General features: G+C 38.7%; 2 protein-coding genes across 3 annotated transcripts in view; both read right to left on the reverse strand.

Annotated features, from left to right (window-relative positions):
• Positions 1–2,428, reverse strand: part of otpb (orthopedia homeobox b) — a 66,655-nt gene extending 64,227 nt beyond the window's left edge. The window contains exons 1-2 of the mRNA XM_079607675.1: positions 2,355–2,428; positions 1,694–1,812 (exon numbers count right to left, since the gene is read on the reverse strand). The gene's annotated coding sequence lies outside the window, so the exon portion shown is untranslated. The remainder of the gene's footprint in view (positions 1–1,693; positions 1,813–2,354) is intronic.
• Positions 2,429–8,407: 5,979 nt separating this feature from the next.
• On the reverse strand, positions 8,408–16,060 carry lhfpl2b (LHFPL tetraspan subfamily member 2b). Of its 2 annotated transcripts, XM_079608222.1 has the most exons (4): positions 15,685–16,060; positions 15,444–15,593; positions 11,874–12,465; positions 8,408–9,149 (listed from the first exon to the last, which is right to left on the reverse strand). In XM_079608222.1, exons 3-4 carry the CDS (start codon positions 12,274–12,276, stop codon positions 8,893–8,895), a joined length of 660 nt encoding a protein of 219 aa, XP_079464348.1. In that variant the 5' UTR covers positions 12,277–12,465; positions 15,444–15,593; positions 15,685–16,060; the 3' UTR covers positions 8,408–8,892. The 2 variants fall into 2 exon arrangements, with proteins under 2 accessions (XP_079464348.1, XP_079464347.1); XM_079608221.1 differs by lacking the exon at positions 15,685–16,060 and having other exon boundaries at positions 11,874–12,445; positions 15,444–15,666.
• Positions 16,061–16,174: the final 114 nt, after the last annotated feature.

Consider the following 16,174-nt stretch of genomic DNA (forward strand, 5'->3'; position numbering starts at 1 on the left):
GTTGAACATTCTTCAACTCTCGCCGACCTGTAAAAAACGCAGAACGCTCAGCGTGAAAAAGACACTCAGCGCCTCGTTACGCTCATGGCGTTTTAAAAAAGCGGCACTCCTATTGAAAACAATTGAAAAAACGCTTTGGTGGACACACGGCCTAAATCATGGGGTAATTTTCATTTTTGGGTGAACTATTCATTTTAGGGCAAAAATGTCCCCTTTGAAACCCATTACAACTGCAATCTTTAATCCTAGGACTATTTAACTACAAAATTATGCAGTCGTTGTTAATAGGCTTTCATTCTTTTGGCAAGGCTTCAAAATTAAAGATTTTACCATTTTTTACTATAAATTATGCAGCTATAGTGTTGTCAGAGTATGGTTTGTGGGTATTTAAGAAATAATTGTGTGAGTGTGCATGTAATATTTGAGAGAGAAAAATCATACTGAACTGCACTATTACTGTACTATTTTATATAAAATAATGTTTATGAACTTTTTGCTTGTACCACTTTTTCAACTTTTTTCAATAATCTGCCAAGGGTCTTCTTTAAAATGAAACTTAAAGGGTAACTAAACCCTAAAACAACTTTTTTTAGTTAATTATCTGTAAGAATGGGGCTTCATAAATGCTATTCATTGATTCGAATAAATTTTTTGACATTTGGGTATAAAGTGTTTTTATTTTAAAATATATGGTGTAAAAACGTCTGAGTGCTGCCCTCTTCAGGTTAAACGGAATCTCCTGAAGTAGGGGTACTCTCTGACGTAGGGAACTCTGTGACAGTACTCTGCCACGCCCTTGGCAGCCGGTATAAAAGCATCTGGTTCCGTCAAAACCACTGTAGTGTAGCGAGTCAGGAGTTGGAATTACGAGTATTGAAAGCATAGTTAGTTAGTACTAGTAGTATTGCATCAGTTAGGATAGTGTAGATTTTTAGCAGTAGCTTTATCTGTGTTTAGTACAGTGGTTAGGCTGGTACGTAGGTGTAGTGTTGCTGGTTGCAACAGCACTGCTAGACTGCATAACTTTCCACCAGACTTGGAAAATACATGCACCTGTGTGCCAAACGCTGCTCTTCCTGCATGGACTTCACCACTGCGCCGACGCGTTTTGCTGGATATTTTTTTCACATAGCGGCAAAATATGCTTAACGTAGGTTAATAGTAATAATAATCCACTCAGATACTGGCCCCATTCTCTCTTGTCGGATGCCGATCACGATGCATTGTGACACCGCAGTTTCAGCTAGCGGCTCGAATTGATATGGTTTTTGCTCTGTGTCCACAGACAATTCCTCCACTTCAGGGGAAGGTGGGGTAGAAAAGTCCTCAACTTTAAATGACCGCTCTGTTGCAAAGCTACTTGCGTCACTCCAGTCACTCTCCATTTTAGCGAGTCTGACAGCAGCTGTCAATCACTCCGTCACTGCGGGTCTCAGGCATTTTAATTAAAAAGTATTAATTAAAAGGATAGTTCACCCGAAATGAAGATTCTGTCATCATTTACTCACCCTCAAGTTGTTCCAAACCTGTATGAGTTTCTTTATTCTGCTGAACACAAAAGAAGATATTTTGAAAAATATGGGTAACCAAACAGTTGATTGGCCCCCATTATTATTATTATTTTTTCATACTATGGACGTCAATGGGGCCCATCGACCTTTTGGTTTAAGCACGCCCCCTCTTATACGCTTACCTGTGTACCAGAAGCAAGTATAGGTCTCTGCAGGACAGTAATAGGAGTTACCAGATGAGTGGGCGAGGCCATCAAACCAGGAATTTTTGATGTTCTTAGCTCCCTCCAGCAGTGAAAAGCTGAGACGCCAGTCCAAAAAAAAAAAAAAAAAACAGTTTGTAAATTCACATTATTAGTTAACACAATGGGCCCTATCTTGCACCCAGCGCAATTGACTTTGTACACCGACGCATACTATCATTCCTATTTTGCACCAGTGCACAGCGGACTTTTCCCTCCACAGACGCGGTTCAGCAAAAAGAGGAGGCGTGTTCCGGCTCAAACGTTCCCTGGTGCTATTTTGCAGTTTGAGAAAACAAGTCCGCTACTGACCAGGAAAAACCTAGTCTAAAGACAGTGGCATGGTATTTTAATGGCGCAAGCTTGGCCAAGGGTAGCGTGTGAACAACGCGCATACTTGATTCTCTAATCTAAACAGACGCAGCAGTTTTCATTTTTGCAAATCATACATTACTGTATTATAAGGAAACATATTAATACACGAGGGAAATCATTGTTGTGTCCATGATGTGAAAAAATAGGCATAATAAATCTAGCTTTCACACGTTACCCAAATTATTATACGCCTGTTTAACCGAAGCTAAAAGCATACGGAGTTTACCTGTTCGACGTGACAACGTTCAATCTCCTTGACAGCCTCTCTAATCCCGTTTAACGTTAGCCACTTTTAACGCCTTTTTTTTAATTTTAGGATAGCACTTCCTGCTGGCTCTATTTTTTTTAAGCGACCGTTCGCAAAACCCCGCCCTCGAACGGTTCTCGTCCAATCCTAGCTCAGCAACTGTAACTAAGGAGAAGGACCTCCGTCAAACACATAGACAGTATATATGGTCAAACATTGCGATTTCAGCAAGATAGTAAAACGATGCGCCTATGGCAGTGAGAAATAATTTAACCTGACCCGACCCGAAAATTACAGTTATATTTTAAGCCCGACCCGAGGTCCTCACCTTTTCTTTTTTTTCATATGCTGTATTTTATGATTGCTGGCAACTATAATAAAAAGCAGACTTACTTAACGTTACGAACCTTGTGGTTGAGCAGGTGCAGTCACAAATTCCTCTGGAACTCAAACATTAAACTTCAAAACAAAGTTCGCGCAGTTGCACAACTATTTACACAAATATATCCTTCTCAGTATGCTACGAGATGAATGAAGAGAACAGCATCGAGAGTTGATGGTTTCAGCGCGTCCTCTGATTGCAGAAGTCGAATTTGGCAAGTCTGAACTACAAATATGGGGTTATTATTGTTGCAATATTCCAAATAAATAGATTAATATTCACAAATAAATGTAAAGAGATTCACAAAAATGTATCGAATGCACAAATGAATAGATTAAGATCCACAAATAAATGTAAAGAGTTTCACAAAAAAATATAAAATTCACAAATAAATAAAATGAGATTTGCAAATAAATAAAATATTTACAAATGTTTTCTTATTTTACAAACACAACTCTGCCTGGCATTTATTTGTGAATCGGTTGCTGTGCATTTGTAAATCGCTGCACACATTTGTGAATCAGTTCCTGTGCATTTGTAAATCGCTGCACACATTTGTGAATAGGTTCCTGTGCATTTGTGAATCCCCTCACGCATTTGTGGATTTTGAAACACTTCTAGCGCAGACGTGCAGAGAAATCCACAAATAGGTGGACTCCACCCACCGCCTACTCAAGCCAATCAGATAACGGCCACATCGAGCTGGCCAATCGTAGCACGTTATCGCTTCAACCAATCACGTTAGGCTTTACGCTCGGGGCGGGAAGTGGGAACTGACTGATTCTTGCATCAATGAAAGGAGCACTGGAGCGCAGTAGTAGCGCTGAACTGTGTGTGGTAAAAACACTCTGTTTTCAAAAGATTGTTGGAGTTTAAGGCCTCTTTATATTTCCATCAGGATACACTCAGGGAATTATGATAATCAGAGATCCCGAGCATCATGAACAGTCTCTACACACACCGGCAAGAGGCGCGTCACAGCGCGTCTAAAGCAAAGTCTGTTCACTGCTGCCGCTGCAGTTTAAATCATGTAAAACTAGCATGTTTGAAATGTTAACACACATTCCCTATGTGACGTCTGCTTAGCTTTATATGCATAATCGTGCTCTTAACGGCTCTGATCGTAGCCTGCATATTGACCAGTGCTGGTTAAATCATATCGTGATAGTGTACTCGCGGGGCATTCATTGATAGTAAACGGATGTCCGCACTTCTGATGTAACGTTAGCGGCTACTTCACGCAATTAGGACAAATGTTTTTGTATTTATACATTTGGGCTTATATTTGGTATTCTACATTACATTTATTTATATCCCATTGCTATTTGTCACTGCGATTGTGCTTTAAAAGGCAAAATCGTATAGTGTCATGCATCGTGTCTACCCTGTGCGGTAGACAAAACATTTGTCCTAATTGCGTGAAGTAGCCGCTACATCAGAAGTGCGGACATCCGTTTACTATCAATGAATGCCCCGCGACGCGTCCAGTACACTATCACGATATGATTTAACCAGCACTGGTCAATAAGCAGGCTACGATCAGAGCCGTTAAGAGCACGATTATGCATATAAAGCTAAGCAGACGTCACATAGGGAATGTGTGTTAACATTTCAAACATGCTAGTTTTACATGATTTAAACTGCAGCGGCAGCAGTGAACAGACTTTGCTTTTGACGCGCTGTGCTCGGGATCTCTGATTATCATAATTCCCTGAGTGTATCCTGATGGAAATATAAAGAGGCCTTAAACTCCAACAATCTTTTGAAAACAGAGTGTTTTTACCACACACAGTTCAGCGCTACTACTGCGCTCCAGTGCTCCTTTCATTGATGCAAGAATCAGTCAGTTCCCACTTCCCGCCCCGAGCGTAAAGCCTAACGTGATTGGTTGAAGCGATAACGTGCTACGATTGGCCAGCTCGATGTGGCCGTTATCTGATTGGCTTGAGTAGGCGGTGGGTGGAGTCCACCTATTTGTGGATTTCTCTGCACGTCTGCGCTAGAAGTGTTTCAAAATCCACAAATGCGTGAGGGGATTCACAAATGCACAGGAACCGATTCACAAATGTGTGCAGCGATTTACAAATGCACAGGAACCGATTCACAAATAAATGCCAGGCAGAGTTGTGTTTGAAAATAAGAAAACATTTGTAAATGTTTTATTTATTTGCAAATCTCATTTTATTTATTTGTGAATTTTATAATTTTTTGTGAAACTCTTTACATTTATTTGTGGATCTTAATCTATTCATTTGTGCATTCGATACATTTTTGTGAATCTCTTTACATTTATTTGTGAATATTAATCTATTTATTTGGAATATTGCAACAATAATAACCCCATATTATAAAGGACGCAAGTCCTAAGTTTGCGTAGCCTACTTGGTATTGAGAAACGGCTTCCCCATAGACTGTAAAAAAATAGGAATCTTCTTCCCACTTGTTAAAATGCCCAACTTCACAGCAGAAAATAAACTGTTAACAGACACAGCCTGGTACAAAAATGTTTTTGGTCTATGCTAGGCTAATTTTGCCCTTCATGACAACTGTGAGGGGGGTGGATTTTTTTTTATAACTCATCTGTTTAAATTATTAAACCTGCATAAATAAGGGTGTGGTCACTTGAGTGACAGGTTAATTGCTTCTGTTGTCATGTTTGTTAGATGTTTAGTTAAAAAAAAAAAAAAAAATCCAGTAAAAAATTTTTTTTTTTAATTCCAGCCACTAAACTTGGCATCTCTGCTGTGTTTGTGCTTTTTTTCGGGATTATTTCACAATTATAATAATATGTCTGGCTGTGGGTTAATTCTAACAGACCGTCCAAGAAGTCTGGGCTACATTTTTTCGGTGAGTGAAATTCGAATATAATTTAATTTATTAATTTTATTTCAAATAATTTATTTATTATTTAAAACTTTATTACACTCCAGAATCCGACAGACTGTCTGTGATTACCTGTAGGCTGAAACCATATAAAACAGTCTGAAACGTTGTCATATGTTATGCCTGCATTTCATAGCGAAACATTTACCAACACAGACTATATTGAAGTATTTGTTTTAATTGTTGACATGTCCTCAAAAATATGTGTAGGAGATAGGCCTGTAATTAAGTTACTCAAGAACTGACAGTAGGCTACAATGGAACAGAATGAGGTCTCTGTGATGTCCACCATCTTTTTTAAGCTAAAATGCATTTATTACGACCTTTTGGACACTGTAATGAATCAACAGTGTGGGTGTGGCGAGCAGGACGAGGTCGAGGGCCGTGGGAGGACGGCACGAGGCCCGTGGCGTGATTACCAAAGGGGTAATCCAGCATCCAGAAAGTGTACCTTCTATGGGGGCATCCATTGGCTAACAAGCCATCACCTGCTGTTAGCATTCCATTAACTCTTATTCATTTTGGCGTCACTTTGACAGCGAATAACTTTACATCTGAGGCATTTAAAGACTCTATTTGTCCATTGTTTATTTCTAAAGAAACACAACAATGTATAAAAGGCTCCATTACCTTGTATCTTACGTTATGGCCCCGTAGAAGCCGTTTTTGTAAAAACAGGCTAACGATTGCGCCATAACCACGCGACTCTCTGTCGCACAGTCGAGAAATTAACGTATATAGACGGGCGGAGAAGCTTGCAAGAAATCGGGGGGACGTGGAGGCAAATTGACAAAATAATTCATCAGAATACCAAAAGTTGCTCCTGCTCTAGCTCATGGACAGCTCCTACTCACACTCTCCATCTCTGTGAGATTCGGAAGGGAATGATTCAGATTTCTCTCGGCACAGCTACTAGAAGACTTACAACTGTCAGACAGGTTGCTCACGTCACTTCTACGTCGTCAAGCTCAGTTTGAGGCTGCGCAGTACGGTCAGCCATCAGGAAGTGAGTGCTTCTAATTGACTTCACTGGTCTCTGTCGAACTCTATGGGGTCGCTGTGTCCATTTCTTTTACTGTCTATGGGGATTACTGATGAGCGACACCAGCGCGACGCACCGGTCTCGTATCTCTCACGGAGGAGCGGAAGCATAAAAGGGGGAGCGACGACAGTGGAGATCGAGAGAGGAACAGGCCTGAGTATTATTTGATGTTTTGTTTGTTTTGTGTGGCTTATACTTTCGTTTTATATTTGTTTATTTTATTAAAGTATTTTGATTGTTCGCCGGTTCCTGCCTCCTTCTTCCCATAACAACAAACTTTGCTACAATGGGAAATTACAATATTTAACTTAAAGGACAAGTTCGGTATTTTACACTTAAAGCCCTGTTTACAGATCGTATCTGATGAAATAGAATGGTTAAGATTAAAATTTGGACACATGCTGCTGTCCCGAGAATTTTAGTTTAATTTCGCTTTTGTGGACCTATTTTGCCAAACGCGTCACACCCAGATTCTTCCGTTGAGAGCTTGAATAATAGACACCACCAGTTGGTGGCGATAATGCACCTTTGCCAATTGCAAGCAAACCGCTGGCATTTCATTGAATACACAGAAGAAGCAGAAGAAGAAGCGGCGGAGTAATACCGTAACTCACACAGCACATTCAATACAAGTCAATGGAGTTGGACAAAAACTACGATAAACCCTGTTGGAATGCATCTTTTTCAGCGATTTTTTTGGGATCATATCAGTGAACACCCCTGACCACTTGTAAACGAAAGTTTAATGTGTTTTTAGGAAGGAATCTTCCAGTGCATATAGACAACCATTGTGGAGGTGGGGGGGAAAGCGAAAATAAACCTAAAATTCTCGCGACAGCAGCATGTGTCCAAATTTTAATCTTAACCGTTCTATTTCATCAGATAGCCTACGACATTCTGTAAACAGGGCTTTAAGTGTAAAATACCGAACTTGTCCTTTAAGCTGTTCATATGTAAAGTGGTGATAATTTGTAACGTTAGCTAATACGAATTAACGCTTTTATTAACGTTATGACAAGTAAAGTTATAATCAGGTGACATCCAAATACACACTAAAATTGGGTTAATTTATTTTAATTGATTTGCTTCAAATTTTTTGTTCGAGATGCAAGTTATTAAGTAACGAATGACATTAATTCTGATTCATGACAACAGTTTATGTTTCTGCAAGTCATCTAGTGTTGCAAATGAACGTTAGCCTACCAGATATATTAAAAATCAACCGAATATCTTCCATCTATAGACAACTTGATCACGTTGAGCTAGGCAGGCTTAGTTTCAGCAACCAGGCACCTCAGCTCTACTCACGTCCCGCTTTTTTGCCCATTATCAGGGAATGCTGCCAAGATTGCGACGGCCGGCTCCGCCCACTTTAGGCCTCAAAAATGCTCTTCAGAAACCTATGGGTGATGTCATGGGACACTATGTCCATATTTTTTTTACAGTCTATGGTATCGATACTAAAATGTGACGTGCAAACACTGCAGATCTCTGATTGGTCAGAGAGAATCGTCACTACCAGCGTCATTGGATTTGTCGCGTGCAACCTCAAAAAAGAAATGGCAGTATTGTGCTAAGTAGACGAGGTGGCAGCGCAACTATAATGATAAGTCTATATTCGCAAGCGGTACTAAACTGCAAACTGAGCCAAAGTAAAGCGAGCCGACACTGTCGTTCCACACTGTATTGCAGGATCATGCTATTCCAGAAAGGACATCAATCGTCTTCTGATTGGTTAAACAAAGAATCCATTTTTATTTTACAGTTTAAAGAGATCACAGATACAGGGCAGTTATTTCAGATATCTTTCAGAGACTACACTTATTTTCAGTATATCGTTCCATAAACAAAATTGCTTACAGCATTGTTCAATCCATTATAAAAAAAAAATTCCCATGTAAATTTGAGTAACAATCAAAATACTGATAAAATGCATTTGCTTATAAACACAATGTTAAAAAATGCATTGTTAGTTTAAAAAGTTTTAGTTTAGTTATTTTTCCTAGGAATAATTAGCGATTCGTATATTTTGCAATGGCGATACAGCGATAGGATGAGATAAACGTAAGAAAGCAAAAGCTAATACATTTGTAAAGTCTTTGTTCAGCAGACCGACAGAAGGTCTGAACTACATTCCCATTTATGCAACAGTCATTTCAAGCAGTAAACATGGAACACAAATGTTTCTCTTTCATTTGAGTGGTTTGGGCTCACAGCACACAAATGAGACTCCGTCCCTCTTCAATCTCATCCTGCACCTTGTCGTTGGAGGTGGCGATCTCAGCCTGGGCTGAAAACATGGCACAGAGGAAAGTGAGCACAGTGCCTCCTATGGCTGTGTAGAAGGCCCAGCCCAGAGAACACAAGCCCACTTTGTATGGCGAAGCATCCTGGCCACAGTAGTCAACCACCTTCTTAGAGCCCCAGCCTGCAGGATAGAGCATCAGACCTAGAATGAGGAATAGACCTGCAAAGAGGAGAACGGGAATGCTGTAATTACAAAGACAACCACTTCAAACTAACAAATAGAAACACCTCCAGTACATGAATGTCTAATAATGGCATGAAACCATCCACATCTACATTTTTCAAAGAAAATAGGTGATGTTCTCACCAGTAAAATACAAGGATGTTGTCACATTTTAAAAGAAGGATAGGTTTAATCATTCATTTCAACAGTCCGCTTACATCAAAATTGAGAACTATGATATATAATGTATTATGTATATATACCATATAATGATAACTATAACGTTTTGTAAGTGTGTCTATGCTGTTATGTTGTCTGCCATCTTAAATGCTCGAGCTGGATTCGGACTGGCAATGTTTTTATCTTTCATAAAAAATAATTCTGAAAGTTATTTCAATAACATTAATCAGTCATTGTTGTTAAATCCATGGTGTGTGGACTTCTCAATTCTCACATGATTAAGGCAAGACATGCGGACAAAACCCGCCTTTTCTATGCACTGGTCAATTTTTTAGGTTGGGTAGTCTTCTTTTACACCAAAATACACAACTACATGTGTATTTTATTACACTTTTATATGTTTCCTTCAATTAAAACGCATATAAGGAGGGTTTTTTTCATAGATCACTTGCTTGAATTATACATCATTTTATTATTTCAACAAATATATGTGATTTGATTACATTGTATTACTTTATTCAATTTTTGTACCTGTAAAATGCGTTTATACCTACCTGAAAAATCTGAAAAGCACTGTTTATTTTATTTGTATCTTTGCTCTATTGTATTTATTTGCGCTATTCATTGTAGTTTTTGATTATTTGTTCTTATTTTTATTTAACATTAGTCCTTTTTCCCCCTAAGCATAACACATACCGAAACCGTGACGCACAAACACATACACACACATACACATACTGTAGACATACACACATATATGGATTGGAAACTGAATTTTCCAACTTTAAAGTTTCTCTTTCCTCAGAAACATTTCATACAAAACTAGAAACTGAGATTTAGCCTTGTTTGTCCTGACAACAACCCTGTAGCCCTTTTGAACTGTGTGATAACATCATCAGAAGAAATATCTTTACAACATGAACGTTTTCCCTGTAATAACTAAGGGTGAGCCATGAGTCACGATTTCAATTCAATGTCATTCTGTGCCTCTAATGAGCTATGTGATTATGCTTTAAATAGATATTTGCCTTAAACTCTGTGATTTAATTGCAAGTACTGTTTAAAAGTCAAGGCAAGAACTCTTGCTGATCTAATCTTCATACCAAACAGAGCCAGTCACTGTGATCCCTCTATTTTATTCCGTGTTCTTATACTCTAAATAGGCAAGTGAGATCCTGTCTCTGAAGTCATGCTGAAGTCACGCACTTACTATTCACAAATGACTCAATCACCGTGTCGTAAATCTTTCAATTAAATTATAAAAGAGCTATGTAATTTGCTTGTGCCTGTTGTTGGTCTTGGTCTTCTATAAAATGCCGCAATACTTTATTGTTCTAGTGTTTCCAGACATGGCTGCAAGTAAGGTGCATTATCAAGACTGATCTGTTGGTATTGTGACTCAGAGTGCCCTGCCACAGTCAACATTATAGCTCTGTTCCTTTGAGCTGGTTTGAGAAATGGTAACAAAAGGAGGTTGGATTCCTAGGGCTGTATTCACAAAGCATTCAAGCCAGCATGAAATGAAAATAATTTCTATCTTTTTTCTAAATCTATGCAATGGATTGTGAACTATTCATTAATGCATGTTTCACTTTAATTTTATTTACCTCATATTTTTCAATCAGAATGTCATCAGTTTTTGCTCACCCTAAAAAAAGTGTCGATATAAAAAATATCTGTGGGGTATTTTGAGCTAAAACTTCACATACACACTCTGGAGACATCAAAGACTTATTTTACATCTTCTGAAAAAGGCATTATACCACCCCTTTAAAAATTCAAACTCACACATCACATCAGTTGTGGTAAACCGAAGCTCAAGGATGTTCGTTTGACGTGCGAGAACCAATGAGGTTCATTCTCGCGTTACGCAGCACGTTTGAGCTTCCGCAAGAACCAATGAGGTTTGTTCTCGCACATCAAGCAGGTTCGGTTGAGCTTCTGTTTATGTTCGCTGATGAATGTTTAAATGTGAATAAATCCTAAATTAAATCTATTCATCATATAAAGCGATCGAGTCTCTTCAGAAAATTTGGATATATATACCATTTTCTTATTTTTTAAACTAAAAGAAGAATGTATATATTTTTCTTAAGACTTTTATTTGGTTGCACGTAAGAAACACACACTTATGTTTCAAATGTTTGAGATTTTCAAACATTGTGCCTCTGTATGCTGGAGATCAAGTTCTGTTTTAAAGCAGAAGTAGGACAGGCTTAACAAGGTTTTATAAACATTGGAGACAAACTGAAGTAACATTTCCAATGCCGTAATATTTAGACTGTCTTTTCTGTAATAGGATGATGAGAGTCCTGAAGCTCATAATTAGATAGCATGGTCTTTGAGGTCACCATAGGAATGTCAAACCCTTGAATCTGTTCAAGGTTCAGAGCATTCTGTGGGGTAACTTGAGTGTCTCACTTAAACACACTCCCTAATTTTCTGTGTTTAATTGATTGTGGTTTTAAGATAAAGATGGCCACCACAAAAGACTGCCAAGAATCTAAGAAAGCAGTGCTTTGGTATACTTTCCCATCTTACCTGCTATTCCCTGAAGCAGGCCACACACGTTGAATATGCTCTTCTTCAAGATACTCTGGAAGCACATGCTGAAAACCGAAAGGATGCCCACAACGGACAGGAGAAAGATTCCGATGACTAGAAATATAACAGTTGCCTGCCAGAAGCCACTGGCTATTTCCATAAAGTCTGTGGCGTAGGGCCCACACTGGACCACCTTCTGCTGTGCCATCTTGATGCAGCGGTTATAAATACCCAGGGTGCGCTGGTCGCTGCGTTGGGAAGCGGTGAAGTTGAATTCAGAACCATCTGGATTTCCCACGAGCCATTCAGCGCTCATAAATGCCACCAGCTCGGCAAATGCCACCACAATGCTCATCAAGGTCCATAGCATAGAGCGGCATGTGACTATGACGTGACACATTCTCCAGAACCTTGATGTCGGCACTTGAGAGGAAACGCTTTCTTCTCTGTTGAGGTCAAGCAGCACGTCAGTGAAGGGCCATTGGTGTTATCATCACAGCTAAATCAGTCCCATATCTCTTCAAACTGCAACTCCTGAGATCTTGAACCATCTGGAAAGTATCCATGTACTGACACAGAATTAACAAATCTATGAAGAGGGGGAAAAAAAGGAACATTTGTTTAGAAAGTTATAATCAAGACCATAAATCTAGATTGCACAAGAGCTCTGAATCAGCACACTGACCTCTGGACCAGAAACAAGGAAATTTGATTCTGATCAGGATTTTGAATACATAAAACTCTCCACTTTGACCCAGCTGGGTTGGGTAAAATTTTCGACCTAACATCCTGGGTGTTTTTTTGTTTTGTTTTCATGACTCATGAACAATTAATCTCTTTTAAAGTTTTTTTTTTATGAATTGTTTAAAGTAAAAATAAAATAAAATCAATCACCCTACTGCAAGGGAGAAGTTTAGGAATAAAACTGTGAGGACTGAAACTGAGGTGGAAGACATGCTGAAGCCATAAACAACACAGTATTTAAAGGTGCAGTAAGCAATTTCTGAGAAACGCTGCATGAAGTCGGCATAAAATGGAAGTAGGGCCGATCTGATGATTCTATATCCTGATCAATCTTGAAGACGTCCATGATCTACTTCTAAGCGAATAGTAGAGATCATGATCTTTTATGTCCTCGTAATAATGTTAAAATACAGCAATGACTGCCTACTAGATGACTGTGCTGACTGGCCAACTTGTATCATGTGTCTTTCATGCATGGTGATGCATTAGAAAAACATTTCAACAGCAGTAGGGATGTGCGAAGAATCAAATTTTTGTTTTGGTTTCGATTTTGGCTTCCAATGATTATTAAAACGTGATAATCGAGGTACAACGAACATTGGGCCGCATGCCGTTCATCCCCTTTAAAGCAGTGTGCTTCTGCCCCTCCTTAAAAGCCTAAACTTAATGTCCAAATCCATTAAATCATGTAGCGTGTCTGTCATAAAATGTAGTCTACTGTGGGACATGCTTTTTTTAAAGCACATTAAAAAAGCACATTAAACTGTGAAAGAGACTGATCTCCATGCGCTTTCTATGTGCGCGTTGTGAGATGGAGCTGAACACGGACGAGCAAAGTATCGTCATCGGAGAAGAAAAGAGATGTTGTTATAAGAGGGAGAGGACGTTTAACCAAGTATAAATGGATAAATAATTTATAATAAATACAGCAATAATCCATAAAAAAACAAGTGTGAATTTTGGTAAGGGGGTGAACCTTCAATCTGAGAAATCTTAATTTTTTTTACATACAGACATTTAGATATTAATTAGCCACCTATTCACTGAGTGTTTGAGTCATTTCACATTGCCTATCACAGAACATTGCTGCAAGCTATATGAAACTTTCACCTAGTCTGTGTTATGACAGGTCCTTACTGTGATACCACAAGATTATGTAAGTAGCAAATGCCTGTTTGTACAGGCATGTAAGTTGGTAAAATAAAGAATGTGAGAGAACAAACTCTACTTCTCAAGGAAATCCTAATCTAAACACAAGAAAGGCATGACATTTCAGACTTAAACTCCTACTTTAAGTAAACTGAGGCTGAGAACATGATGACAGGTAAGGGTTTCCTTAAAGCCTTCAATGACAGTACTGTGAAGGCAGGTGATATGAATTTAATAAATGAATGATTATGTCAGGTTAAAGTCTTTCACTTTGCATCAAGCACTGTTTTATCAGTTAAAATTGAAATGGTAGGCATTAGGTAATCACAACACCATGTCAAAGCATGTTGTCCCAGGAAATCTCCAAATATGTATACACATATACAGTATGTCTTCTGTATACAGCTTTTTTGTTGCAATAGACTTGTCAATTCAGTCCTCAAGAATGATTGCTTGATTATCAAGCTGTATTGTGAACTGCCCAACCGTTTACCTGAATGGCCAGAATGTTTCAGATCTAAGAAACACAAAGAATGAGCTCACGCTTAATTTAATCACACCACATGATTTCCCCAAAAAAGGAGACAGCAAACCGAATAGGAAAGTGCCATGGATTCTTAAGGGGCCTGAAGAATGTCAGAGCCTGTTGCTGTGCCTGTGAGATGTGTACACAAAGGCTCTCCTGCTGGGGAATTAACATGGTCCTGAAAAGGGATGAAGAGTTTCTCTACCTCTGAATGAAGATGGAACCAAGTCCCTAGAAATGGTGAAAAGACTTTTCAATGGCTCAATAGAGTTTCAAATGATTATTTGACCAAATGCTGCCTTCAAAACAGTTAGAAAGCTGAGAAGAATCCTTCACTGTATTCATCCTCAAATATCTTCATCCTATTCAACCTATCTTATACATGTAATTAGTTAGGCTACTGCAGGCTATCCTCTACTTTATCAATATGGTGTTTTCGTTAGCAGATTCTCGTACTTTTATTGTAGAACTCCCATAATACAATGAATCTGGTACATTAATCTGTGGTATCATTAGGCTACATTAACACATATTATGGTAGGCCTACATGTCCAAAAACATAATGGTATTGTCATGTTACCAAACCCCAAAACCACAATAATCATGGTAGGCTACTTTTTGGTTAGTGAAATATTTGTCCCCAAATCATTATGTTTCTATGGTATAGGCTACATATAAAACATGGTATTACTAAAGTGTAATGTTCAGAAAAAAATATTTTATTGTACTGTTTGGTTAGAAGCCGATCAAGCCAACTTTGATAATAACTTAATTTAACCCTGAAATCTTTAAAAAATGACCGGCGTCTCGTCGTGTTATTGTCGAGAAGATCTTCTCATACATCCAAACATCCTGAACACAGTCACGGTTTACCAAAGTTTGCATAAAAGCACAAATTCAGAATGCAGTTTTATTAATATTTAAGAGACTAGAGAGGCAGTAAATTCCTCTCGCTCACACCTCTCTTCGCTTCTGTTACTCTGAATGATTTTAAGTAAAGTTGTATCATCCCACCAAGCTAAAAGTAAATGATCTCTTTTGTTAGGCGTGATTTTCGACGATGGCAAAACCTAGATGCGACACAATTGAATTGCGAACAATAACATGCAGTCCGAAAGACAAACATAAAATGATTGTATCCCCCTTACCTTAACATTAGTGAATTAACGGGCAGTTCGCTGATTAGTCTTTAACTTCCTGATGTTGGCGGATCTCCTCTGTTCTGACGCTACACGACACGAGCCAGAAGGGAAGAGCCACAGCAGAAACATGCAGCTTCACAATCAAACCTCTGGAGGCTGGAATACATGGAAAATCATACAATATTCCACTGTTTAAAGTTCACGGATCCAAGTTCGGTGTTAGTCTCAAATTAATGTCAGTTCTTACCCACTTCAGCTACTTTCTCATTGTTTCTACACCGCCTCCTCAACTGCAGCCCCTCGGGAAGTTTTTATTGCTCGGAATGCGCCTATAGTATAGGCTATAGAGACTGAGCACACGGCTCACTGACACAGGCGAGCTCTCCTTTTTTTATTATGTAGGCTATTGTCGTTTTCTTTGCTGAAGATGTTTAAATTTGTCTGGAGAATCTGATTACCTATACCAGTTCGATATTTCAAGAGACACCGTTAATTTATGGGGTGGTGTGAAAAAATAGACACATTTTTATACAGCTGGATGATATGCTTTTGGCCCTGGGACTCTTAAAAACACATTTTACACTCTCACAAATTGTGTTTAATTTGTCCACTATTTATCCAACATTGCAGCCTATTACATTTCATCACCTGAGAACTCGTTATTTAGCCTATGACAAACTTTTGATGAACTGGTCATGAACAGTGTAATTTGTACCATGCACTCATCTCGCCATTTA

Source organism: Phoxinus phoxinus (genome assembly GCF_949152265.1).
Source record: "Phoxinus phoxinus genome assembly, chromosome: 3".
Classification (NCBI taxonomy): domain Eukaryota; kingdom Metazoa; phylum Chordata; class Actinopteri; order Cypriniformes; family Leuciscidae; genus Phoxinus; species Phoxinus phoxinus.